This window comes from Micropterus dolomieu, linkage group LG12, assembly GCF_021292245.1.
Source record: "Micropterus dolomieu isolate WLL.071019.BEF.003 ecotype Adirondacks linkage group LG12, ASM2129224v1, whole genome shotgun sequence".
Lineage (NCBI taxonomy): Eukaryota > Metazoa > Chordata > Actinopteri > Centrarchiformes > Centrarchidae > Micropterus > Micropterus dolomieu.
The window spans coordinates 2,690,922-2,718,724 of record NC_060161.1 but is presented as its reverse complement, the minus strand read 5'-3'; the positions used below and the strand labels follow the sequence as shown (position 1 = coordinate 2,718,724).

Here is a 27,803-nt window from a genome sequence, read left to right as displayed (position 1 = left end):
GGGGGGGGGGGGGGGGGGGGGGGGGGGGGTCTGGAAGGCGGTAGATGATTGGAGGAGATTGCCAGTCGTCACACCAATCAGATCACCGGCCGGAACCAGGAAGTAGGCAGGTCTCGTGCCATTCAATCCTCAGCAAGGGATCACATATTCTTCTTAACATGACACACAGCTGCACAACACAGATACATATACACAGATGAAGGTGGTGGCAATAACACATGTGCAGAGGCATTTCCAGTATTTGAGTGTCAGTGAGGGACCCGGGCCTTGTTAATGAGGCTGCAGATGGGTAGAAGCTGCTTTTGTGGCAAGAGGTTTTGGTCCTGATGGACCGCAGCCTCCTGCCAGAGGGGAGAGTCTGAAACAGTTTGTGTCCGGGGTGGGAGGAGTCAGCTGCAATCTTTCCTGCTCGCTTCAGGGTCCTGGAGGCGTACAGGTCACTGAAGTGATGGAAGATCGGGGTAGATATTATAATATTGCTTTCTACAGCAGATTGATCAAGTATTGGCTTTTTACTCGCAAGAGTTTTATTGCACGTACTTAACAGTAACAAGCGTAGTTGTCGTCAACTTGAATAATCTGTGAGTTACCTTTATTTCACTTCAGTGTCTCCACCGTGGCCTCTCTGTGTTTGTATTTGTGGAGGAGCTCAGCCCCGACACTGAGAGAGGAGGAGAGGCTGCAGCGTAATAATTCTTTAGTTGTTCACATTGTAGCATATGGGGGGAAAAAAGGGGGTGCATCAAAAGTGAGTATACTGCGTCTTTTTCATATGTTAAGGCATCAGAGATTATGGATTTTATTTATTTCACTTCAGTTAACAGAACATTTCTATTAATTTGGCATAAAAGAAACTGTGTAGATCTCAAAGACGGTCAAATAATTTTATACTTATTATTTTATACTTTCACAACAAGCTATGCAAAAGCTCTTTGTATGTCTGAACATTTGCAAAGCTCTGTATTTAACTTAGATGTAACAAATCAGCCTGAAGTCCCTTAAGAGAGAGAAACACACACTTTTTGCAAAGAGGTTCATTTTGGACTAAAATTCCTACATCTCCTGTTTGTCTTTGTGCAGGTCGGGTGAAGAGGTCTTTTGACGTGGGATTTGCAGGCTTTATGCTCACCACACTCGGGTCCTGGTAGGTCTTTATGGTGACTTGACACTTCATTCTTGGCATACAATTAAAGAGAGCACTTTTATTCTTTACACCCACAACCAATATTTGCAGGAGGTTTTTTTTGTTTTGTTTTTTCCTCCCGACATGAGCTCACATCTTACTGCAGTTTCCTCTCCGTTTGCAATCCACGTCTGTTTGTAACAGAAACCCTGCCGTGTGTCCCTCTCCAGGTTTTACTGCAGGATGTCCAACGCTAAGCTTCGTGTGCAGCAGAGGATGATCCAGGACGGCATCAAGAACAAGGTCGTGTATGAAGGGACCGTTCTAGACCCCACAAACAAACATGAAGCAGAAACACCATCCAGGCCCTCATGACCCCCAGCACTGAAATTCCTCCCCCTCCCCTGTAAGGGTTGGGAGGAGAATAGAGGACACTGTCAGGATCTTACAAAGACTCAACATCCAGTTCTTTTCAAAAGACTGACTTCAGCTGCATAAATGACAGAAGGACTTCGTATACAGCAGGTCCCCAACTGGAATCGAACAGGGAAAATTGCAGCGATGTGGTATGCTAGGCCGTCAGGATGCCCGTTTTTGTGTTATTTGTAAAAGTCAAAACTACTGCTAACGCACTTGAAAGTTTTAACCCACAATGTACAGAGCAGCTTTCTGTGATCGAGCGTTGGATCAGCCTTGACATTGACCTCAACCCCTGATTGTTTTATCATTTACTATTTAAAAGTTGAATATGTGGAAAATAAATTGTGAAACGTAAGTGCTCTCTGGGGTGAAGTAATTTATCATTTGCATTTTTCCTTCTAAACAGGTATTTCTAACTGTAGTCAGTCAATTTACAGAAAATGTATTATTTTGTAAACTAACTTTTGTCAGCTACGTTAAATGATCAAATGTGTTCTGTTTGCTTTGTATTAGAAAGAAAACGTAATCATTGTTTTTGCTGCTGATCAGGATCCAGTAAAAGAAAAAAACAGGCTCATGTTTGATATTTTCTAGATTGGAAAACTGAAATCAGTAGATTGACTTTGGCAATATTAATTAGTTCCTGTTTCTCTGGACAGATGTACAGTCCTATTTTAGAGGATAGAGCAGAACTAAAAAATGAATATCAGCAGACAGTTTTATCCACTATGGCTGTGAGCCCCTGAGCAGGACCCTGAATCCCTACAAGGCTCCAGGTAGGAAATTTTAAAAACACATTAAACCTTTTGAAATGATTTTCTGAATGTTTTAACAACATGGCTGTGCTACAAAATTAGCATTGTTTTGTATAAGTGATTTCTGTATTCAGCACACTGTGGGTTAAACTTTGACCTCTGTATAATGAGTTGGTTGCTATGTTAAAGATCTAGGGGTAAGAAACGATATATCACTGTAAGTGCTGCTAAATGTTTATCACGTTAACCAGTTTTGGGGTGCTGTTGTATGACCAGACGACCAGCAGGTGTCACTACATGCATCCTCTTATTGTTCCACCGCATCATCACCCATCAAGTCCTGCACTGTGAGTTTAACTTGTTTCAGGAATTCTACTGACAAAACAGAAATGTCAAACCAGTTTTAAAGAGATGCTGTATGTTCTGGCCATGCGTGTCAGTGGCCATAAAATGTTCACTTGTCTGAAAGACACTGTCAACAATTGTCCTCAGGAAGCTACACTCCGTTCAGCATCACATACTTTAGATTACAAAGTACTCCAGCTTACAAAGCAGCATCCCGGTGGCACAGATTTTATTTTTGTGTGTGTCCGTTTCATAAGATGCAGCCTGTCAGACACTACTGGTCTGGTTTAGATGAAACTTCACGGTGCTCTGGAGTTCTCTTGTAAACAAACGCATTTTTCGGTACAGAATATATTGCGTATCTTCCTGCTATGTACAGTCTAGTGTCTGTCGTAGTGTCATATAAATCAATACATAAAATACTCACTGGTACTTAAAAGTAGGTACAGCAGAAGAAAATCAGACTATGTGGAACAGGGGATTAACATTTGGTAATTTTAGAGAATAGACAAATTAAACTCTATACTTTAATATTTTTATTAATACATGGTACCTATAGTATACAGTGCTGGAAAGCACAGCTGAAAAGGTTGACAATAAACAATGACACTGTCAAAAAGTGCTCAAGCAAGATAACCCTGTTGACATCCCTATGGGTTACTTCATGACTCGATAAAGCTTCTCCAGAGCCAATGAAGACATTATTTACAGGCCAAGTGGGGCTCCTGGTGAAAAGTAAATTGATTTTCATATGTAAAATTGATGGCCCACCCTTTTCTATGTAAAGCCACACAAACATACAGAAATAATGTTAAGATGCAGGCTGTTGCAGTATATTGATTTCATCAGTTTTTCATGCAAATATCCACTCCCTGCATCATCATGAGCACACAGAATGATCCATGTAAACCAATGGAGAATATTCAGCACATCCAGGCTTCATTCAAAGCAGCCAGCTGAGCTCTGTGGAGATAAGGAGGCTCAGCAATAAATGGTTTCCAAGAAGACCAGACGCACACGCACACAAACCTGGACTTAAACACCGTTATTACACAGCCAGACAAATTGTCTCTCACTCTGAAAGCAGGAAATTATATTTGAACAGAAGTCAACTCTAACCCCGAAACTGTTTTCCTTTTCAGCAGTTAAGTCTTTAGAAACAAGTTCGACTGACAGCTGGTTTTTCATGGACAAAAGCCTTCATCGCAGGTAGGAAATTGGTTCAAGATGACTTAGTTTTAATTAAACTTGCACTATAATGTCGTTGCACAATTTATCTATATTATACATTCATGTTTTTACCTTGCTTTTATGATCTTACCTGTAGCACTTTGAGATTTGTAAATGTAAAGTGCATTACAAGTAAAATGTATTATTAACTAAATGCTTTTTTTTTTTTTTTTTGTAAATTAAGAGAAACAAAAATGGAGTAACTGGCTTCAACAGATATGGTTATTAAAACTTGTGCACCTGTTTTAGCCTCTAAGTTTTTTTTAAGTGTTTAGTGCTTATTTTGTTCTTGCAAAGGACTGATTTTGACGTTTTTGTTTTGATTGAAACTAGACTGGGATGGTCTTCATTACAATCTACAACAACAGAAGAGTGACACACTCTGAGAATCTCAATGCTAATCTGAAAAGTTGAACACACAAATAGCTCCTGTGTGGCCTCTAATGGCTGACAGCAACACACCAACTGTCCCCGTCCTCATCAGCATCACTGCCAACCTAACCGGCAACACCACGGCCGCCGCCGTGCATTTAGCCACAGTGATCAACTGGTTGACGTTTAGCATTGGGCTGCCTGCCATTGCACTGGCTCTTTACACGCTCAAGAATCTGTCCAAAGGTTTGTACTCACTCTGCTGTCTGTCCAATAACATCATGTAAACACCAATTTACAAATTATGCCACGTTCTCCGACACACATCCTAAGGTCAACCAAAGTAGTTTGAGGGGGTGTCAGGGGGTCTTGGCTTGATCTGTGCAAGTGCTCAGCAGCACCCTCCAAACAACAAAACTGCATTTCTAATTGATCTTGGCTTGATACTTTTTTTTTTTTTCACAGTTTTTCTTTCATTGTTTGGCTGGATTTTAAAACGAATTACTAAAAATACATTGTCATATTAGCAAGTGTTCAAGTAAAGCTTTATTTGCACATTAATACACCTTCAGTTCTGACAGTCATAAAGAACGTAGACATCACAGAGTTAGAAAAGGGCTGGATGGGTATCGGAGGCATTATCAATAGCACCAGCAATGGTATCATGTATTAGTATCAGTATGAACTGTAGTAGTAGTTCTAGTATCAGTAGACATAGTAATAATGATATTAGAAGTTGCATTACAGTAGTAGTTGCATTCATAGGAGTAATAATCAGCACAGTATGAGCAACAGTACATTTTTTAAAGTATAGAAGATAAAGAGAGAAACATTGAAGATTAGTTTCAGATTCCACTTGACATAAATGACACAAAGTTTCAGGTGCATGAAGACATTTGTGTGTACGAAATGAGAATTATCCATACTGATTATTTCTGTTCTTCTGCTCTGTCCAGGTGACAGCAAAGTTCCCATGCATGTCGTTTTCCTCCTGGTGTCTGATGTTATCAGTTTCTTTGGTCGTCCCAAAGTGGACCCGAACGTGGCGAGTGGGACGGTCTTCTCCTCCAGCACCACTGACTTCATCTTCTATTTTGGTGTCATCTCCAACGTCTCCCTCATGCTGTTCATAGCTCAGGAGCGTCATCTCTCGGTGGCCTACCCTCAGTGTCTTGGCTGCTGTAGCAGCATCAAGCGGTCTCCTGCAGTTGCCTTGGTGAAGTGGGCTGCTCCGTTAGCCATCCTGGCCCTCGCCATGCTGCAGTATAACCTCTGGTTTGCAGTGTCTCTGCTCGCTCCTTTCCCCTTCCTACTCTTCTTTGCTGTCGACTCCTGCAGGGCCCTGATTTGCTCCCGATCCAACTCATCGACCCCCGAGAGGAAGAGGGCGGTGTGGGGGATCAGTGCTATCTGGGCTAATTACACCTTCCTCTACGTCCCCTATATCCTCAGCATCCTCCTGGAGGCTCTGTCTTTTACAGAGACTGTGACTTACCTGAGGCTGGTGTCTCACCTGCTGCTCTACCTCAGCCCTCTGGTGGACCCCTTCCTCTACATATTCATGACTAAAGGGCTCAAAGAGGTGCTGCAGGCGCTACCCTGCTGTCGAAACACAAGTCAGAAAGAGAACATGAGACCGACTGTGGATACTGTGGCTGAGACTGTGGCGACAAGACTTTGAGGAGGATATACTTTTCAAAAACATTTCTAAACACATCCAGCAGTCTAGTTTGGGACACTCAATATCCTCTTGGATATTTGGAGCAGATGCCAAAACCAAAAAAAAGTTGGATTTGGCAAAAGAAACCCTCTGCTCTTTAAATCTCGAGAAGCCGAGCAGCAACCAGGATTCTGCTGGGAGAACACAACATCAAATAATCACAATACCAAAACCTTAGCATATAAGGGGGTGGTTGGTTGGGGTGATGGGGAGAGCTTTGGCAGCAAATGGCAGTGGTGTGAGAACATTAGCACTGTCTATGAAGTGTCAGATTTCAACTTCATCATGGATATGATTGGATATTTTTGGTGGGCTGGTAGCCAAACAGCCGCTGAACAAGCCAGTGATTGTGAATGACAAATGAAATAGGGCTCAGCCTGAACTAATGCTATAGTTATATCATTTCTGATAACAACATAACAGTCCTTCCACAATCTTGCAATCTTGTTTGTAGTCCTTGCGAACCGAAATACCTGAATTTGCAACGTTACAAAGAAAATTTTGTCTAGTTTTTCAACAAATAAAGGTTAAAAAAGTTTAACCTTTTTGCAGTTTCTTAAGATCTCATGAACAACCTGTAGGTGTGTATTCCTGTCATTATAACTACTTGCATGTGCAGTTTGCTAGCCAAGAAGGTAAATGTGCTTTCCTATTGGTTTGTTTTTGCAGTGAATCAGGACACCATAGTGCTTCCTACAGTGGGGTGTAATGCTGCCAGTAAACTTCATAAAAACCTAATGATTAGTTCTAAAAGTAGACATGGTTCAGTTTTACTAAACTGGAGGACTTTGTTGGGAGTGATAGGTTGGTGTAATTACTGCCTGAAAAGAGAGATTCTAGGGAGGACCATTGTAAGATTGAGATTTGACTTAAAGTCTTCAAGTTTGCTCATAATCAGACCCCTCAAAGTTGATTATCTTGTATGTGCACATTCATGGCTTTAAAGGCACTGGACCAAAAATAAATTTTTTTCCAATGAAAAACTACTGTGCAGAACTCACACAGATACCTCATTTTTCTTTTTTTACTCTGAAAATGACCTTTTTTGATTTTCATGCATCCATACACTTTAATGTTGAATCTTTTTGTATTGATGTTTATTGTCATCCTGAAGAAATGTTACTTCTTTTTAACTGTAACTTAAATATAGCAGAGATTGGTTGAATTTGCATCAGTTTCTGCAACGACAAGACTGCGAAAATTCAGAGGGTCTTAAATATTGGCTGACGTTGATGTTTTCCAGACTGACTGGCAGCAGTTTTAAAGTGACTAAAACGGAATAGTGTAATAAAACTGGTTACTGCCAATATATAATCATATGATTGCATTAAATTGGTGGTGTCTGATAAACCACAGAGATATTTTAGATTAAATAAAACCCAATTGTGGATAAACCAGTGTGTATTTTTACTCAGATTGTACTTATAAATTTTCTTCAATGTTTGATTGTATCTTGATGTTTACAAACCACACAAACACTCAAAGATTTTGATCTGAGTTTTTTTAGATGCAACAGAAGACAGAAGAAACTTCCACTGTTTACATTTACAAAAGGCAGTACATTCATTGTTCTGTATGATGAGCACATAAACAAACTCCTTGTTTTTCTTGTCTCTTCACTGCTAAGTGTCTGCTGTGTTCTTTGATTCCAGGAAAACACCTGAAGCCTCCACAGAGTGACAGGAGATGTCATTTCTTCTGAAATTAAACATAACAATACAGTGGTGATTTGAACACTCGTTTCTTACAATAAAATAAAAACTTTAGCACAAGACTTCAAACTACAGTCTTTAAAAATTATCAACACATCTCTGGCTCATATTAAACAGACATTTAACATTAAATGCTTCACAAAGGTAGGAGTTCTTCTTTGTTTTTTGGACTTTGCTTTAATGAACAGGTGTTCATGTTATTGTGTCCATCAGCTATTTAGTGATGCTTCTTATATACATGTTTTATTTTGAATTGGGTAGCAATTTTCCTAAAACTCTCAACATAAAAAAAACTCAAATAGAGATATTTCATTTTATGTTGTAAAATCGTGTCGTAAATCGTTTAAAAACCTAATACAATGAAAATGCAAGCTGAATGTCACAATTACTTCAAGAAAAGGTCAGGATGAGCAAATGTGTTTCAGTTTGGAAATCAGAAGCAAAAGATTAGTGAACATCCATCGCTGCGTCTGTGTTTTTCTCAATACTACCACTAGATGGCGCCAAAGTAACGCCAAATACATTTTCAAGTGTTACACACTGTGCTTTGTATTAATTCATGTAGTAATTAACTGACCTTGGCTTTTCAATGTCGTCAATTGTCTCTGGCAGCCTCAGATTCAGTGTCTCTGGAAGCAGCAGAGACACCAGGCCAGAAATGATGGCCACAGAGCAGATGATGATCTGAGGAAGAACAGTCCACACGTCCTCCAGCATCAGGATGAGCGGAGCCACTGATACTCCCAGACGACTCATGAAGCTGGTGTAGCCCAAGCCATTTTGCCTGGTGAGGCAGAAGATAAATCACAAAAATGTATTTAATAAATAAGCCCTCCACAACCATTATGTAGCCCTCTTTGTGACTGTAGATAGGAAAGGGTCAGGACTATTAATTGATTAACTGATAATCAGCATCAAGTATTCATATCTGAATTTTGTTTTTGTAAAAAGATGTACCAAAGTTGGTCAATTGGGCTATTACCACAGGCAAAAAAAAAAAACTCTCCAAACTGCATCCCAATCACTTCAAAACTGAAATAATTGGCTCACAATTTTTTTTTTTGAGAACTTGAGCTCCTCTGTTTCTCTGGTAAAACATCCCCCAAGGACAGCGAGAATTAAAATGAAGCATGAAAAAAAACCCACAATAAACAAAAACAAATAAGATGATCTTACCTGTTCGGTAGTAATAACAATAAAATGATCATTTTAGGTGTAGTTGGACAAATGTTTTAAAGGGTGGTCAAGGATTAAATACATCAAAAAATAACAAATGGCAATAACTGGTGAACTGATCTGATGAAGTGATGTGCGCAGTACAACAAAAGATCGTTTTCTACCACTGAAATTCAAATTTAAATGGAAAGATTAGTTTTTCTTACTATCTGGTTCTTAACTTCTTAGCCTTAAATTACTAAAGACATGTTAAAGTAAAAATTATACTATTATACAACTTGTGCTGTTGTTTTGGGCCATTTTTTCTATTGATTTGATGTTACTATAATATTTTACCCACTAACATAATCTGAAAGTCCAGTAGGTCATATAACACAAGCAACTGGCAACAAGCAATTCTGTCATAACAGATATGAATGAGCATAATAATGTCGTGTCAATAACTGACCTGATGACTGTGGGGTAAAGCTCCGTTGTGTAGAGGAAGACAGTCGTGAAGGCAGCTTCTGATAGGCCTTTTCCAAGAATGGCAACAACAGCACGGACATGCCACAGACCTAATGTACATAAGATAAGTATGTAAAAAGAAAAATGTTAATTAATTTTATAACCTAACCGTTGGGGTAGTTTGGCTGAACATACATGCGCTTACAGCAACTTAATATTATGATAAAATGTATGCATGTCAAAAGAGAAAAATCACATTTAAAAAAGTACACAATACAAATCAGAGGCTTTAACGACTTTGAATACTGTGTGTGACATCAATTCAAAATGTAAAAGAAACCCCGATGTGCATTACAACCTTTTGGAAGAAAGATGTTTACGGCGATGCAGATTCCTGTCAGTAACAGTGTTCCAGCTTGACATTTTCGCCGTCCAATGATGTTGAGAAAGCAATAAATCATCAGCTTGGCCGGGACTTCAATGGCTGCATAGATGAAGTGTGTGAGGTACAGGTTTAAACCAAACCCACTGATGTTTAAGCTGATACCATAATATGTCGAGGCAACTCCATACCTGTAGCAGAGTACAATGAATAACAAATCATTTATTTGTCAGGTTTCCTTCCATGCATCTATATATATATATATATATATATATATAGAAGGAGTTGATACCCACCACAGAATCCCAGTCAGTACTGTTAAGCGTCTCATCTTTGGAGTCTTGATTAGGTGAAGGTAAGTGTAGTTTTTGTCCTGCTTTTCCATGATTTCTATGTTGGAGAGTGTCTGTACAGAGGCAGAGAAGTGATGTGAAAGAAAATGTTCTCAGGTCTGTTCTAACATTCCTATATGAACACTGAGTTATTAATATAACTCATCATGAGGTACACAATCCACCATCCTAAAGCCAAAGTTAACATGAGGCTTGAACACAGAGCAATGAAGCCTCAAATCAGCTTCTACTAAAAGCTTGCATGTGTTTTGCTCCTAACGAGGAATGTGAATTTTGTTCCTCATACATTGCAGTCACTTTAGCATCTCGGCCAGGATGGACATGAGAAAACACCACAGCCACAAATCTCTCTTTCAGCGTACGTATGTGAGTAAAATGTGAACCTATCCTTTAAGCAGATGAGTAGATCTGACATAAAAATATTTAGGATTTGAACATTTTGTCGTCCTCCAGTTTAAAAAAAGACACTGTGGCAGACAGCAACAGCACTGGGATGAATGGTTTTAAAAATATACACATATTAGTGTTAAACCAAACCATTTAATGTCAAGCTCACACTTACCTCTGCTTTTAATTTGGATGACAGTTTTTGTCCTTTGTTGAACTTAGCACATTTTTCAAGGTAAAACTGAGCCCTTTCCACTTTACCATTGGCTAAAAGCCATCGGGCAGATTCAGGGATCCACCTGCAATTGTTTTTAAACCAATTAACACAGTAGACACATGAATTAGGACATAACTGAAATAATTTAAAATAGCTTTCAAAAATTCAAAAGTGACTTACGAAATCAGCTTTCAATACGTGCTAAACTTTGTGTCTGATTTTCATTTAGTCATTTCGAGAGACAAAGTATCCCCGCGTCTTTGAACAAATATTTTCAGATTTAAATTAAATACTAATTTATTTCATTTAGGCTTGTTACCCACTTATCAGAAGATTGACTGGATCCCGCGGCTCCTCCTGTCTGCATATCGGCGTGTCGTTGGCAAGAAACTGAACCCCAAACTGAACCTGCTGGCTGTTCCATTGGTGTGTGAATGTTAATTTAGTTTCTGATGAGCAGTTGGCACCTTAGTGTATGAATGTGTGTGAATGGGTCGAACAGGATGTAAAGGAAAAGCACTTTGAATGCGTTGGAAGGGGGCTTTACAAGTACAGACCATTTACTAATAATTTAGAATCACTTGATCTCAGTGATCTCTATATGTTGATATAAACATTTTCATTATTCATTTGGTCCAAAACAATACTAAACACTCAGGGGCCACATTATTAGGCACCTGTAAAATCTAAAACAACAGCTCAGCCACAAATTCGACCGTAACAAATAATATTCAGTATTGACATTTTTAACTATATTGTTGTTAGTGGTGTTGAACTGAACTTCATTATATTAAATGTGTTGTATGTGTTTCTAATATTCTTCCTCCTCATCTTTTTAATTAGGGAGGGCTGAGCATCACTGCAAACTACAACCCTCACTGATAACCATTAAAACCTCTCTGATAGCGTCAATCAAAACTGAACATAATGGTCTTTGTGAAGGTAGAATTTATGGCTTACAGGTATATGACTTTCACTTACCACCAGGTCAAAACTGCAAATCCTAGTGGGGCTGTCACAGTCATGATCAGGGTCCGCCAGTCATTTACCAGGAAGGCAAACCCGGCCAGCAGCATGTTACCCACAGACCAGGCCAGACCGCCAATCACACCGATAAATGACCTGTGACTTGTGTCGACCCACTCAATGGCTGAAAGGTGAGGAAAATGACTAAATTATTTTATAGTAATAATACAAGCATTGTAAGATGGATTTATTCTGCAATTTTCCGTCTGTTTATTCTAATATCCCTGGGAGTTTGGTTGAACACGATCAGCTTAGACGTGCTTGTTGAACCTATAATCTTAAACCTGCAAGCGGTGACCACGTGACACTACATCACCTTTTCAGTTGATTTTGTGAACTTGTTATCTTACTGAGAACTACTGAGTTGATGCTGATTCCTGTCAGTCCGAACCCAGTGAGAAATCTCAGCACTGCAAACAGAACGTAGGAGTTTGCAAATGCGCTGCAGAAGCCAAACACGATCGCCATGATGTATGAGGCCAAAAGAGTGTTTTTCCTCCCATACCTGGATGTAAGAATGGTGAACTACATTTAAGACAGTAAAATTAACATGGACTCCTGCATAGAAGGTAAAATGGGATTCTACATAGTCTTAAAGTATAAATAGATAGACTTTATAGTATAGTATAATGAATCTAAGTGTGAACATTTCCTCAAAAACATGAAGCTCAAATGATGTGTCAGTATTTTGAAAGTTGAATAGCTAAACAAATTAATATATAACGGACAAGATATGTTGTGGAAATTCTTTTTTTTCATTGACATTTAAAGTATTTAACACCAAAATGTGAGCTGCACGATTTGCACTTCATCGTGAAAATGTTAGAGACACACTTTATGTGCACATACTTGTCACAGAGGTATCCAAAAGCTATGGCTCCAATCATCACTCCAAAAAAGAAAACTGAGCTTGTGGTTTTTGTCAGGCTTTTTCTATCACAGACAAGGTCCCACTGGAAAAGCAGATCACATGGAAAAAGTAATTAGATGATCTATTATTGTGCATCTTTTCTCTTTGTCCTGGACGCAAAATTTCATTCACACAACAAAAACACATTTGCTGTGGTTTACAGAAAATATAGCTGACTTTTTTAACCAACTTCACAACACTTATCCTTTCCTACATATTTTTTCATTTCATAAAATAAAGCCATCATTAATGTTATTACATCCACTTGCGCTGTTTTTGTCTGCTGTGTTGAGGCCTTTTGCTCACCGTATTTCGGCACATTCCTTCATCCCTGTGAATTTCCTATCGGTGTTGATGGTAAACTATAGAAAATTGTCTATAAAAGCAATTCGTTTCTCAGTGCATGCTACATATTGACTGAGAAAGCCGAGATCGCCAAGAAGTTCCTCCTTCATCCAGCCCCCGTCATTTGACGTGACAGTGACGTAGTTGGAGGCAAGAAAAAACTATAGGCTAATTTCTAGAAAGTTGTACTCATCACTTGGACATAGGTGTGCTGCAGACCTTCGAGACCAGCAATTGACAAATTGACATTGTGTTGTCTGGAAAATAATTTAGAACTTAAATTAAACTAAAAGAGTATACTGTCCAATTGTTTTAACTACACGCTATGTTTGACACTGATTAAAAGTCAGGCACTGTACCTCTGTTGCCAGGGTGGAAGTGAAGGTGGAGTTGTCATAAACCCAGCCACTCTGACAGTGAATTGTTGGCAGGTTAGCGCTGTTGGAGCTGTTGGCTAAGAGTTGAAACTGAGGCTCTGCAAACATCTCACAGGATTCTGGTTCCCCATCCTCCCGTACAGGAACGTAGACTGTCAGTCTCTGCTCCTGAGTTAAGTTTGTGGGTCCTCTATCTTCCAGCGTGCTGACATCACAGCGGTGAGGAGGCACCGCAGCGATGAAGTTATTCAATAAGAAGTGACAGGGCAGAACTATACGTGGGGTGCACAGCAGGACGGTGATGGCGATTTGGAAAGGCCCAAAGCCATCGATTTCCTCCAGGATATTCTCAAACTTCATCTTCTGTGGCTTCTAAAAGAGCTTTAGATTTGCTTTAAGTTGACCGACGACAGATGCGCTACTGCTGCACAATTAGAAACTGTCCTCTGCAGAGTTCTCTGTTCACCATGTGGTTTTCTTTTGGTGAGCAGAACTGAACGCCATCCTCTTCTACCAAACTAACCTGATCATTAACGTCTGCATCACCTTTGGACATCGTAAAGTTTGTTAAATAGATTACACATTACACACATTAGTACATGTTAAACAGGCCAATAGAACATTATGTTGTCTTTGACATCTCTCACCCTAAAGACTTCCAGTGTCACCTACTTCAAACAAACCCACCGTTTCTCTCCTCCCTTGTGTCAGCTGGAGGGGAGGGCGCAAATCAATTTGTGGGCAAAAGTCATTAATTAGATGACAAATAATAAAACAAAATACGTCTCCTGTATGCAGCAAATGTTGTAGTCATTAAAGGAGACAATGAAAAAATGGAAATGTTTCCCTCCATGAAAATCTGTAAGGTAAGGTAATCCTATCTTTTACTGTCAGACTATATTGTTTTTCTAGCTTCACAACATAAAATGTGCCCACAATGTCAGAGCCCATCAGAGTTGTGTCCACTCTGTTTTCTCAATCACAGAACATCGGACCTCTTTGACTGTGAGCCTGTTTGTGCACTGTTTTTCCTTTAACCTGTTGGGGGACCTCCAGCTATTTGCCCCTTTGGGAAAAACGCCCTAAATAACATACCCAAAATTAATCAGTTATAACTCCTCAACCATTTGGCCTAGATGCATAATTCTGGTCTGAAGGATCATAAGCTAAGGAATGTAAATCCATTGTAAATTGACATATTTACACTAGATTACAATAGATTATAATGCAACTGAATATCTTCTAATAAACCTGGAATGCAATTGTAACTGTAAATTTGATGAAAATAAACTAAAATACAACATTATCATACAATATTTTCAAAATATACCAGGCAAATGTCCATATTTTGGCAATATTTACTGTTAAAATGTTGGGAGTAATCTTTAAAACACTATTTCTGTCCATACAACCACGTTCCAAATGACATAACATTGAAATATTGGCTTGAGAGAAGGCAGGCAGAGCTCCCAGGTATTGTGCAATAATCTGGTGACACTCCTACCAACACATCAGTTGATTTTTGGACTGAAAACGGTGAAAACGGCAAAAGTAAGGTAAGGTTTCAAAGATCTCATGTCTTTTAGCTGTTTTCTGCAAAGAATAATTTTAATTCATTGGTTAATCTGCAGTTTCAGTCTAATCTGTTTTCCAGTTGTACTAATAAGCTGTCTATGGAAAATTCCATTCTATTGAAAGAGAAGTTGAAACATGCATTTGCTTAAACAGTGTACAGCAGCAGACCACACTGAAAACAAATTAACATCGTGGAGGCAGAATGGTAAATGAGTCTGGTTTACCTCACTTGATCAGCAAGACTGAAAATAAAGTTACACATTTGCACGAGAGCAGCGACAAATTGCAAAACATTGTTAAAGTCAAAGTAGCAAAAGGAAGAGTGGGGGTTTCTGTACAACTTGACCTGCAAGACGCCAGCAGTCTTAGGAAGAATTTTATTGTCAGAGAGTTTAAACACTGCACGTGTTGCTGGAGTTTTGGCCCTTAAAAAAGGAAAACATTAACCAGAAAACGACACTGTTTTTGTGATGGGTGGTTGAAATGCTGTACAAATTTACTGATTGAAGGCCATTGCATTTGAAAAAGGGGCAAGCCTTATGAGAAACTATGCTTTTCAACTTCAGGGTTCGGTAGGTCAGAAAAATGACATTACAAATGACAACATGCAAACTGAAATGATCATGGAGACTCCGATGATGAGCTGATGTTCTTGTCTGAACTCCATATTTAATTATTCTCTGTGTGAGTTTTGATGCCTCTCACAGAGTATTGACAGCTCTGCTGGTTAAGAATCAGAGTTTGGTTACATAGAAGTTTTGTTCAGATCAAATGGATGGATAGTTTGCTTCTTCACTGTCTTTACAAGAGTTGAAAAGAATATTGTTATCTAACTAAAAGACCTGAGTGGGATCATATCCACTAGGCCACTGAGTGATCTACACATATGTTTTCATTCATGCTGCTGTTCATCTTCCAGTCTCAGAAATCAGACTTCACTGAATCACAGACTACAGACCATAGGTGTAATTTACACTGGCGACACTGGGGACATGTCCCCACCACATTTTGAAATGACTGATTTTGTCCCCTTCACTTTTTGAAAATATTTGTTAAAAATGTTCTGAAAACTAAGAAATGTGAAAATTCTTTGAGAAAGGTTTATTTGCACAATGAGAAAACATGCAATGCAATTTAAATACAGAAGAAACAAATGTGCATTGTCCAAAGAAAAGTAACTTAAGTTAAAAAAACAAAAAAAAAACAAGCACCTGATCATTGCATTATATTCTGTTATATTTTATATTTATGAATTAAGACAATTTAAACTGTAAATTGGAGCATAAAATGTCCCCAGAATGCAGGAATTTACTGTAAGTGTTTAACGCTCAAAATATATATATATACATATATTTCAGCATTACATATTTCTTTATGATAGGGTTTAAAATCTTATCATCTTGATTTTGACCTTTGTCTGGTGACACACTTGTATCATGAGCCTGAATGTCCCCACCACTTTTCAACACAAAGTGACAAACAGATTCTTATTAAACCTCAGTAAAACAGTCAAATGAGGAAATAATTGTTTTATTTTCTGTATTCACAAGAAAATTATTAGGGGTATATCTATTTTTACTTGTTATTAGAAAACGTTTTTGGTTTGGCATGCCGAGATGGTTTGACGTGTGTTGGGTTTTTTTTGATTGTGACACTTTTGGAGTCATCAACTTTTATTTGACCCATAAAATAACTGTCTACACGAAGAGGCGAGTGGACAGAAGGCAGCAGAGGCCTACCAGCCGGGAACGTGGAGGGTGGAGTTCAGTCCTGCAGCTGCAGGTGAGTCAAACAGCAACCTCACCGTTTCACCAAATTTGCTACATGCAAACTGCGATTTGCAGCACGAGGTCATTTCCTCTCGCGTTCATTTCGTTTCACTTGGCTGATTGAAACAACGCCTTACTCACATTGACAGTTACCTGAATATCATTATTCATGTTCTAACGCACTGTTAAACAGAACCTTCACGTAGCTTAATATTAACGACATCTTCTTATCCATCCAACTGATAGGAATAAAATTGCATAAAAGATAAATATCCTATGAAATATGTCCTTTTTTTTTAATCAAATATTTTGAAGAAAACGCTCCATTCCTAAATATTTTATCTGATCGTAATCAGCTAAATAACATGTCTCTTATCTACTGTAGACTTATAACTGTCATCGTTTTAATCATTATAGGCCTATTAGTTCTCTCAGCTCCTCAATTTCTCGTTGGCCATGTTGTGATTTCCTACACAGTTTTTTTTTTTTTTATATATATATATATATGAAAGATGTTATCGTTTGTGGTCAGTCCTTCCTTTGGCAAGTTATGTGAATCAGGGAGAATCCGTTAAGAAATTTAATACAATGATGGGCCATAATATACATATTTTAAATTGTATTTTATTCCGCTCTCATATTTATTCAGTCCAAAACTTGCTCTATTGAAGCCAAACATTATTGCTGTGTAATGGAGGCCTTGACAATGATATTGATCCAAGTACAAAGCAGAGGGGGAAGAAATGGATCCCACATTACTTAAATTAAAGTATAAAAAGGTGGCTACATTGCGTTTGCTTCACATTCAAGCATCTTAGCCTTTACATTAACCAGTATTTTTATTATTACCATTATCAGGACACCCCATATACTCTTAATTGCATTAGGAGGTTGTACAATTCACAACTTAAAGTTTGTCAGAAAAGTTTTTGCACCTCTAATTAAAATTTCCTACAAGGTTTCACATTGGTTCACAGTGATTAAGTGAGGTATTTTAGGTCTGAAAGTGAATTAGTAAAATTGAGACATTAGAGGATTCATCCATTGAAGACAACATGCTAGAAAGGAATGCTTAACTGCTGCAGGTGAGCACTACTGCAGTACATTTTGTCCTCTAGATGGTGATGTAGATTCATCTTTAAAAAAGGGGACTGAACATCAGGATGTTGCATCTGGCTAAACATCAGCATTCAAAGACAGTAGCTGTTTAATAGAGGAGCAGATGGAATGCCTGTTTTCCATATTAAAGAAAAGTGTATCATTATTATCTGTTAACCCCATATTGATATGTGCAGTGATCCAAATTTGTTTTATTTTTAGAACAAAGTGAATTAGTGGAAAGGCTTGTAAATGATAAATTATGATCAACCACAGGAACAGTTGCCAGCTGCTGCCGGCTGCATCAGTTTTCCCGGTGGTAGCTCCGATTAGATATATGTAGAATGTAAATCAAATTGGCAAGATTTGTGTCAAGAACTGTGGAATTTGGATAGTGAGTCTAATTGAGTATTTCCCTTTAATTCTAAACTATATACATATATGAATATAACTACTACTAATCTACTATTGAGTAAACTGCCTTTGCAAAGGACTGGCACACAGTTTTAAGATGGTTAGGCCTGGTACAGTAGTTACTAAGAGCTAATTAGGGACTTTGCAAAGATACATAGTCCTGATGTCACTCAATAATAATCTTTGAATTGTACCAAGGATGTTAATATCTCAGTAACTTGGATAGAAAGGCTTCATAAATGAAAATATAGACATGCCAGTGACTTCTCTAACTATCTCAATCCCCCCCACACACAAAGACACACAGAAGAGGTCTAAGTAGTTAGTAGTTAAGAGAGAAACATTCTCATGAGAAAGCTGATGTTTACCCACCGGAAGCTATACAGCCTACTCTGTCTGTGGCTTTCACTTAAATACACACACACACACTTTGAGGGATGAAACACTGTCTCTGCCATCAGTCTGTGTGCTTCCCCTCCACACAGGAAGTGCCCTTGAGGTCGCTGAGAGTTTGAAGAAGGCAGACAGACACAAGGTCAGAAGGTCCCTCAGAGATCTGAAAATGTAGCCTGCCTGGTGTAAGGCAATGTCTGACAGGAGTTAGCTGCACAAACATGAGCCTGATGCAGTAAAATAACATAGAGACCGTGCAAAGACAAACACACAGATCCAGATTCTACAGCTCCAGAGGCACAAATACCTGCTGAAAGCAACAGAGGGGCAGACGAGAAAACACAAAACTACGGGACAGGAAAGAAGTTGAGTTAGTAACGTGCATTAATGGGATAAGAATGCATACAGATGGAGAGAGGAGCTCAGTGCATCATGGGAAGTCTCCCGGCAGTCTAGGCCTATAGCAGCATAACTAAGGGCCGCTTTAGGGCTTACTTAAGCCAGCCCAATCTATAAGCTTTAAAAAAAGGAAAGTCTTAAACCTACTCTTAAAGTTGGAGACTGTGTGTGGCTTCTGAACCCAAACTGGGACCTGGTTCCACAAGAGAGGATCTTAATGGCTGAAGACTCTGGCTCCCATTCTCCTTTAAAGACTCTAGAAACCACAAGTAACCCTGTATTCTAGGAGCACAGTTCTCTAGTGGTGTAATAAGGTACTATGAGCTCTTTAAGATATGATGGGGCCTGACCATTAAGGTTTTTGTAGGTGAGCAGAAGGACTTTTATTTCTGGATTTTACAGGGAGAAGCTAATACCGGAGAAATATGATCTAGTTTTGTTGTTCTTGTCTGTACTTGTGCAGCAACTTTCTGGCTCTTCTGGGGAGTGTTAAAGAATAATCTTAGGGGGCTTAATTGATATAACAGGGAGGGTATGACAGATCTAGCTTGGGGTCATTAGCTGACCCTACAAGTGTTCACTGACCTTGCAGCTCTAGTTATTTCACTCATGTAACTGTCCTTGGTAGGTAGACAACAGTTTGATTGATAAGGGAGTGACAGCAGCTCAGGCATCAGGCTAGCAAGTGTTCTCTGGGAGTCTGGCAAGGTTGAGTCTTTACAAGAACTTCAGATTAGAGTACAACTCATGGCTAGAAATAGACTCCAATATGATGTAGCATTGAAGTCTAAACATCAGATAGATGATTTGTTCTAGGTTTAGGCCAGTTAAAGAAGACCTATGAGAGAAACCTACAGGAACTAAAATATTTTCTCCTTCAGATTTGGTGTTGGCATTTGATGTGTTCACATGTTATATGCTGGCACTATATCTCCTTGGCCGAGCTCAATAAACCATGCTATGTTAAGTCTTTGTTTCCCCGAAACTTCTTCGTCATAACTTCACCTGGCTCACTATATTTCTTCATCAGGGAGTCTTTTAAGGGACTTATTCGGTCGATAATGAAGAATTGCAATAATCCAGCCTAGAAGTAACAAATGCCTGGACTAGTTTTTTGGCATGATTTTTGCAATATTCTGTAGATGAAAATAGGCAGTCAATGAAATTTGTTTATGTGGGAGTTAAAGGACATATCCTGATCAAAGATAAGAGGGCTGGACCTGAATATTCAAATATTTATATAAACCTTTATTTAAACAGGAAATGTCCCATTAAGACAGTCTCTTTTACAAGGGAGTCCTGTATAGCACAAGTAAAACACAATTTTTCAACCATGAGTTGGAAAAACAATACATTACAGAAATTAAAATACAATAAAAATGTATACAAAGATTACAAGATATTTACATAGACAAAATATGCAGTGAGTTTAAATATGTAAAACAAAGAAAATGTAGAAAAAAGACTAAATGTAGAGATCTACCTACCGTTAATTTAAAAACAAGTGCATATGTCCGTCAGAATGACTGATTATTCTTTTTTTTTTTTTAAGCAGCTAATGAAATTGGCGCACCAATCTTAGGCTTAGTCTGGAGTTCATTCCAGGACGATGGGCCATAGTAAGACAGTCCTCATTCTTGGTACAAATATTTGTTCGTTGGGCAGGTATTTGATTTTCAATTTTGGGATTTGAATATTCAGGGGCAATTTTACAATTGCTTAATTAAAACACACGAATAAACAATGTATGGGAAACACTGCTTACATGAAGAAATCATAAGAAATTAGTTGGTGAATATCGATGGGAGAAAAGAAGTGTAAATATATCTGGTTTGTGAGGTCTGAACACTTAAATAATAAAAATGTGGCATAAAAACAGCAACTAAATGCTACATTAGGAATTTAAAAACAATGCAATAAAAAGAAAGTGGAAATGCGAGGACAGGCAAATGAATTCCTATGTCTCCCTATGCAGGGCACAAGCACTATGTAGAACTTTTAATGACAACAATAAAAAAGTTACATGAATATGAGTATGTAACATATGTATCAATAAATTAGGACCTCATCATTATGGTCTGTAAACCACAACTGGGACCATTTCTGTTCCACATACGTAACGGAGGAACATATTACTTTTTTCCTCCATCTCTGTGTATCTTGGCCAGTAATTTCATTATTGGAAAGAATTTGTTTATTTGCCATCTGTGAAGGATGCCTGTCCTCTCTATATGTAGTGTTTTTCTATTTATTAATAGTGAATAATCACTGACCCTCTCTCCACCCCATCCCATCAAAGGCTTATTTTTGGCTCTTTTCCTTATCAAGCCCAACTGGGCTCTAAAGAGTCAACACTGAGGGGGATAGAATAATTATTGCACGAGCTCTTTGTCTTCGTGCTGACCAGATCAGAACAATTGCTGAAAACACAATTCGGTTTGATTTGCCCAAGAATTGTATTTCTGGATGAATTCCCACAGAAACAAAGACTGATAAAAGACACAGGGCAAACAGTTTGTCAATACTGACAACATGACGTAAGATATCCATTGTGTTACCCTATTATAGAAGGGCCAAAGTAGTCTGGTTCCAGTTTAGCCCACATCACAATTTTGTTGACTGATTCATACAGATGTGGTTTTGTTCTTGTGAACAGCTGTCTCCCCAGACGGAGAAACAGCCAAACTAATCAGAGGTTTTGTCAGAAGTAAAGGAACTCATTTCTTATGTCTGCAAATGTGAAAATGTCCACGGATATTTTTTGACATTTGCATGTCAAGTTTTTTTATTTACTTGGACAGGTTCAAACATTCCACATTTAATTTACAGTGTCTCTAATCCATCTCTAGAAAGGCAGTTGGAACCAACCAGTCAGCTTTTTTGAAATGCAAGGTCACACAACGCGTTGTTGAGATTTGGAAGTTGCACAACCTATGTTTATCCATAACACTGTTCTCTTTTCTGATGCACAGAGATGTTGACATGTACACAGCCATAACATTATGACCACCTGCTGACCTTATCGCCAGTTCACAACTTTTCCTTCTCTGGACCACAATGGGGTACTGACCCAGAGCCGGTCCTGAGCAAAATTCTGCAATGGGGCCCTCCTACCTGACTCATGAGTCATATACTGTTACTACATTACTGTTTCTGCACAGTCACACCTGACACCGCAGTGCTCTCACTACAATCCTCCTGTCTTTAAAATGTCTGTCTCTAAGCCTGAATGGAAACCTCTTATACACTTGTCTTTAGGGTAAAAAAAAAATCATAAGGCTGTTAAAAGTGGGAGCCAATATGCTGGGCCATTTGGTGGAGCAGAAACTCTTCCATTAAGCTGATGATACACGTGGGGCAACTTTTTGAGCAATGTTGCTGGGCAGTCTTGCTGGTGGAAAGTCCGACTATGTTTTGAACGGATAGCGGTGGTGCAGGGAGGGTGGCGGAGTGATGGGGGAAGGGGATTACGGTAGTAATCTTTACTCATTACCATTGACGGCAACATTGCCCAGCACCATTGCTCTAAAAGTTGCTCCGTGCATCATCAGCTTTAGGGTCTGAGCTGTATCTGATGCTTGCTGTACGTCTCTGGCCGTGCTCGTACTGGCTGAGGCTGCCTGTGTTTCACCTGGGTCTTGCTAAAGAAATGTCTTTACTGGGTCCGTCCTAGTACTGGCTGTATGTGGATCAACTGGCTGATGATCCAGCACTTAATGACAAACTCAGGCATAGCCCCTGTAAATTATAGATAACAACACTTGCAAGATATTAATGTTATCTGCTCCATCAGGCCACTGGCTCCCACACAGTTCCTTTTAATACATTTTGAAATGTAAAATTCTATCTATACTATGACTCATCTGAATACTTGATGGTTATTTACTGAGATATGTGCATCCATATTGGTCTGTCTGCCTTGCTAGTCATCATTTGAACATTCAGTGTCAATCCGTTGTTTTCCCTCTTACATAGGTAGCCGGGTGGTAAATCTCGTCATAGGCGATTTTCTCACTTTGCTTTAAAATAGTTCTTAAAGTTGTGTAATGTAAATACGTGTGTCAACATTGTTCAATTTAACATAAGTGTGAAGTAGATTGTAAGTGGATTTCCACAGCCTTACATGTGATGGCAGACTTTGGTCACAAGGTGGCAGCACTGAGTAGTATTGTTGTTGTTCCGCCAAGTGCATCATGGTCTTTCTTCCTGTTTAACGTGCGAAGGACGTACGAGGGATCGCTGCGGAGACTTCATTGTGTAGAATAGCACTACTGGAATTGTGTGCCGGGATTTTGGGCGTCAATCGTCGACCATTGTGTACTAAATTTCATGGTAGTTGACGTTGAAAGTGTGTTGAGTTGTGCGATCTCCGGGAAGTTCCACGTGGGTTTGGTGGAACTTGGTGAAGTTCATAGCCCACTGCTGTATTTTCTAACATATTTTTACTGTATTTTTCTGTATTTTATTTTATTTTGCCTGTCCTTTCTCCTAAAATTTTTGGCTGTTTAGAGACTTTTACAAAATTCAGCATTTGAGCTGGTTACGTTAAACACTCAGTAGCATACCACTCTGTGACATGACATGTGGTCAGAAATAAACCTGGAGCTACAAGAACCCCTGAAGTAATTGTGTCCTGTGTGGCACCTAATTCCACGGGCTACACATATATCCAGAGTGTAACTAAACCTTGACTAAGACACTAGATCTGTATTGTGAGGTGAGGTGTGCCATCAGGCTCATACAATGTCTGGACTGGTCCTTACAGAGGTCGCTGCTGGAATGCTCGAGTTTAATTTCGTGCACGCGCATATATACGCATGTTCACAGACAACGTGCTTTTCTATTCCGAGCTACAGTTTATCAACACTGTTGTCCATTGGTGGTTATCAAATGTAATAGTTTTATTTCATCATAGGTCAGGCAGAAAGTTCTTCATGGTCAATTTGGAGGCTGTAGTTTACGGTGTTCCTGAATTGTATTATACTGAGAGGTGTTTTAATATTTATTCTACTCTCACTATAGACAAAATCAGACTCTTAGAAAGGGTCTCTTTGTGTGAAGAGGACATGGTGGCATGTAGCTCTGTAATTTGTCAGCGTTTATTGTGTTTTGATTGTGTTCTTGTGTGCCATTCGAAAGTTTGGGCAAATGTGGTGCTAGTGATCAAGGGTCAACGGAATCATTAGTGTTCCTCCTCTGGGGATTGTTAATATTTTCCTCTGTACCAAAGCTGGATAGATAGATGGTCGGAAAAGTGTTCGTCCACTTTTAGCTTCTTTAGGAGAAATATTTCAAAACAAGCCAATTGTGACTGGTACCATCAGCCAGTGACTTTGTACATCGCATTCACCATTCACACACATTCATACTCTGGTAGAACAACCACCAGGGGCAATTCGGGGTTCACTATCTTGCCCAAGGACACTTCGACAGGCAGGTGCACACATAGACATAAAACGGGGCTTCAGCACCTGCCCCCTTTTCTTCCTCAAGAGAAAGTGCCCTTAATTCCTGGGGTGCTTTTTTTTTTTAAAAATAAATGAATATACAGTATACTTATTCCTGTTTGCGCACAGATTCCTTGTCAAACAAATATATTTATTGAATAAAAAATCTAAATAGGCTATCAGGTCCCAGCAGTGTTTTTCGTGGCTTGTGTGGAGGTGAGCGGTAATGAACAAAGTACTAAACTACCAGTGCCTCGAGTTTGCCGCTAATTAGCCAAAAGGCAGATATAGGCCTATGTCTTGCTAACGCATGACTCATGAGCTGAGCAAATGGAATAAGGTACCTGAAGTTCAGCCAAGGCAATAGGCTATTTCATGGCCATACAGGCTAATGTCCTGTACTTAATTTAGGCACTACAGGTGAATACAGTAGGGCCTAGCATTTGAGTCCAATAACGTCATCACAATCGCCACATCGATATGGTCATTAGGCGATAACTAATTTAAATGCGCCAATTTGCACACATTTGCCAAGTCACTGCAGGTGAATTGAATAAAGAAAATAACTAAAGCATATGACCACAGAACTTACGTATTTTCTCCTGTTTAAATATGCAGATTAGCTTGTTCTGATTAATTTAGAAGAAATTTACAGATGCAAACAGAAGGAGGCCAGTAGGCTTAAAATAAACACTATCTAAAGGTGTATTCTTAAAGTAAAAGAAGACATGGAAGCAAAACCAATACAAAAACCTCAAAATTGACATGTTGAATATTACAAAAAAAATGTGTGAGGGAATTAAAATAATTTGGAAGGAAGTCAGAGTTGTGTTAGTTAAAAAAATGCCCTTTTATTTCACTTGAGCCCCTGCCCACCAAAATGTCTGTGCACGTCCCTGCACTTCAACATGCAGCCTGGAGGAGCTGGGGATTGAACCACCAATCGTTCGATAAACGGACAACCCGCTCTCCCTCCTGAACCAAAGCCCCGCCACATATACTGTATACTAAGACTGTACTTTCATATGTTAAAATCCAAACACAAGTAGTCTGATTCTAACATGGGAAACTGGATGTTTGTTTACAGTGAGATTTGAGCTACATTGGGGGGTCAGTCCCAGTTAGAGCAGCTCAGTGTCCTGGGATTGGAACAGAACATAAACAAACTGGCCCTGGATCAGCTTATTGGACAACTGTCCTGGGACATTCTAAGGTCCCAAAGGACAGATAGATATGAGTGGACAGAGAAGCAGAGGTTTTGACAGAGAAATGACTGGGTCAGCTCACAGCGTGACACACAAGAGATGCTTTTTTCTGTTTCTGCTTCTCAGCTGGCTGGATGGTATTTCTCAGTAATTACACAGCAGGCGTTAAATGGGCCTATTTCAGGCTCAAAGAAGCTTATAACCATGATCTTTCCATAAACTTCACCATAGTATAGTTACCATACACAGCATTGTCATGTTGAAATAAGAAAAGGCCTTCCCCAAATTTGGAAGCACAGTCTGAAATGCCACTGTAAAGCAAGTTTTATATGTGTGGAACCAGTCCGCCAAGCTGACTCCAGAAAGTAGTAGAACTAGAAGTAGTCCGCGTCCATAGTGGCCACAGCTGTCTGTGTATGCGTCCGCATTGCAGTGTATTCGAGGTTTTATGCTGTAGGACTGCCCCTAAATGCCGCTATAAGAAAAGAGAGATCTATGAAACTGTTGATGGAACACCTCAAACTGCAAACAATGTCAATTATGACTCTTTATATCATGAATTTTTGATCCATGGAAGTTTTATATTTAACTTTCCTAAAGTAGAAGGAAAGGGATTTTAAAATCCACGACGTTGTTACAATGAAAAGTCTATGGGCAGACCGGAAACTCACGGCCAGGGCCAGCGAGAGAAACCCTGTTGCTCATGTTGGGTGGGCCCCAAAGTAAACCCTTTTCTTTGGCATATGGGCCAGGCGAGCAGTTCTTAATGGACTGAATAGGCGCCTGTTCTAATAATACTAGTTCTAATGACACTGGCAACAAGTGTCATCTGGCTGGATAGCCAGAATCTATGGAAGAAGGACGATTATTCCCTCTTAATTAATTCTATTAATTATGGGCCAAGTATTTAAATCCAGCAAGACTTGTCTAAGTAGGCTAACTAAATATTAGACACACAGCATTGTAGGCAAGGAAATGTCATACATACAGTGACTTCTATCACAAGCAGCTCATGTGTCCCTTTTATTGTTTTTTATTTTTACACAAATACTGTCATATACTGTATAAACCCCAGTGAAATATCAGGAAGGTTTCACATCATGTTGGATAACTGACTACTAATGTCCATACTATGAAATATTATGATAAATGATGAGATTATTTTCTAATCACATCCAATTACTGTTGATGCATATTTTACAGAGAGAACTGAAGGTCTTCCGTAACACATTTAATTTAATCAGGACTACACAGAATATGATGCCTCATAGTGTTTGCAATTTAGAAATCCACACATTAAATTCGTAACAGCTGTTTAAATAAAAGTAGGCACTAGCAGCGGTTGTTGCCACAGAGGCTGAAAGGTTATGGGATTTCAGTAGGTTTTGGTGCAGCATGAATTGCCCTGCAGCAAAAATTGGATAAAGACTCGCCCAGGAAACCTAAAATAAGGGGATGCTGGTCGGCTTTAGACGCCGGTTCCTCCCATTTTACCTCATAGGTTTTCCTGACTCCACACCTGAAGGAAAAAAACTCTAAATCAGCTGGAACAAAGGGATGCAAGATGTGTGTGTGTGTGTGTGTGTGTGTGTGTGTGTGTGTGTGTGTGTGTGTGTGTGTCAGTGCAACTGACCTACATTTCTGTCTCAATCTATGGGGGGTAAATCAATGTCCTTGTAAATGCGAAACAATCTACAAAAAGAATATAAACACACAAGTACAAGTTACTAATTTCTATTTGTCTATCGTGTTTTATATTTGTGAATCATTAAGAGTGGATTTTGAATGTATATGTAGATTGTGTTTTGTCCACAAATTGTAATGTATTTGTGACTCTGTGCAGTTACAATAATATTGACATTGGTTTACGCCTAAATGAATGTCCCACATGCCTGTTTTAGTGTGCCCATAAAGTAAGGTTCCTGTTTTCCTGCAGAGGAAGGAAGAACCACAAAAAAGGTTGTTTTTTTTTTTTTGTATTTGGCTGATAAACAGACCGCAGGACCTGTCAGGATCTGCTGGCACCCAAATATAAACTATTACAGCCTGCCAGCATTTTCCAAAATTTTCCATCGTTCTCAGTGTTGGAATCTTTATTTATTAATTATTCTTGCTTGTTTGTTTGGTGATCATTTATCTGCATAGATATAAAACCCGTCAGCTAACACCTTCAAGCACGGACTGTTTTCAGTCCCCCCCCCCCCAA

General features: G+C 39.1%; 3 protein-coding genes across 4 annotated transcripts in view; 2 read left to right on the top strand and 1 right to left on the bottom strand.

The window, feature by feature from the left end:
• LOC123980700 (cytochrome c oxidase assembly protein COX20, mitochondrial) overlaps positions 1-1,898 on the top strand; it is a 4,110-nt gene extending 2,212 nt beyond the window's left edge. The window contains exons 3-4 of the mRNA XM_046065217.1: positions 1,081-1,144; positions 1,354-1,898. Coding sequence (XP_045921173.1) covers positions 1,081-1,144; positions 1,354-1,498 — 209 coding nt within the window. The 3' untranslated portion in view covers positions 1,499-1,898. The remainder of the gene's footprint in view (positions 1-1,080; positions 1,145-1,353) is intronic.
• A 143-nt stretch (positions 1,899-2,041) lies between these two features.
• On the top strand, positions 2,042-7,341 carry LOC123980698 (proteinase-activated receptor 1-like). 2 transcript variants are annotated; one of them, XM_046065213.1, is made up of 5 exons: positions 2,042-2,319; positions 2,575-2,645; positions 3,786-3,852; positions 4,207-4,491; positions 5,202-7,341. In XM_046065213.1, the coding sequence occupies exons 4-5, from the start codon at positions 4,317-4,319 to the stop codon at positions 5,924-5,926; spliced, it is 900 nt and encodes a 299-aa protein (XP_045921169.1). In that variant the 5' UTR covers positions 2,042-2,319; positions 2,575-2,645; positions 3,786-3,852; positions 4,207-4,316; the 3' UTR covers positions 5,927-7,341. The 2 variants fall into 2 exon arrangements, with proteins under 2 accessions (XP_045921169.1, XP_045921170.1); XM_046065214.1 differs by lacking the exon at positions 2,575-2,645.
• Positions 7,342-7,557: 216 nt separating this feature from the next.
• Positions 7,558-13,657, bottom strand: LOC123980833 (solute carrier family 22 member 7-like). Its single transcript, XM_046065380.1, has 10 exons — positions 13,280-13,657; positions 12,515-12,618; positions 12,016-12,170; positions 11,621-11,789; positions 10,598-10,721; positions 9,979-10,088; positions 9,659-9,873; positions 9,302-9,410; positions 8,255-8,461; positions 7,558-7,663 (listed from the first exon to the last, which is right to left on the bottom strand). The coding sequence occupies exons 1-10, from the start codon at positions 13,655-13,657 to the stop codon at positions 7,588-7,590; spliced, it is 1,647 nt and encodes a 548-aa protein (XP_045921336.1). The 3' UTR covers positions 7,558-7,587.
• Positions 13,658-27,803: the final 14,146 nt, after the last annotated feature.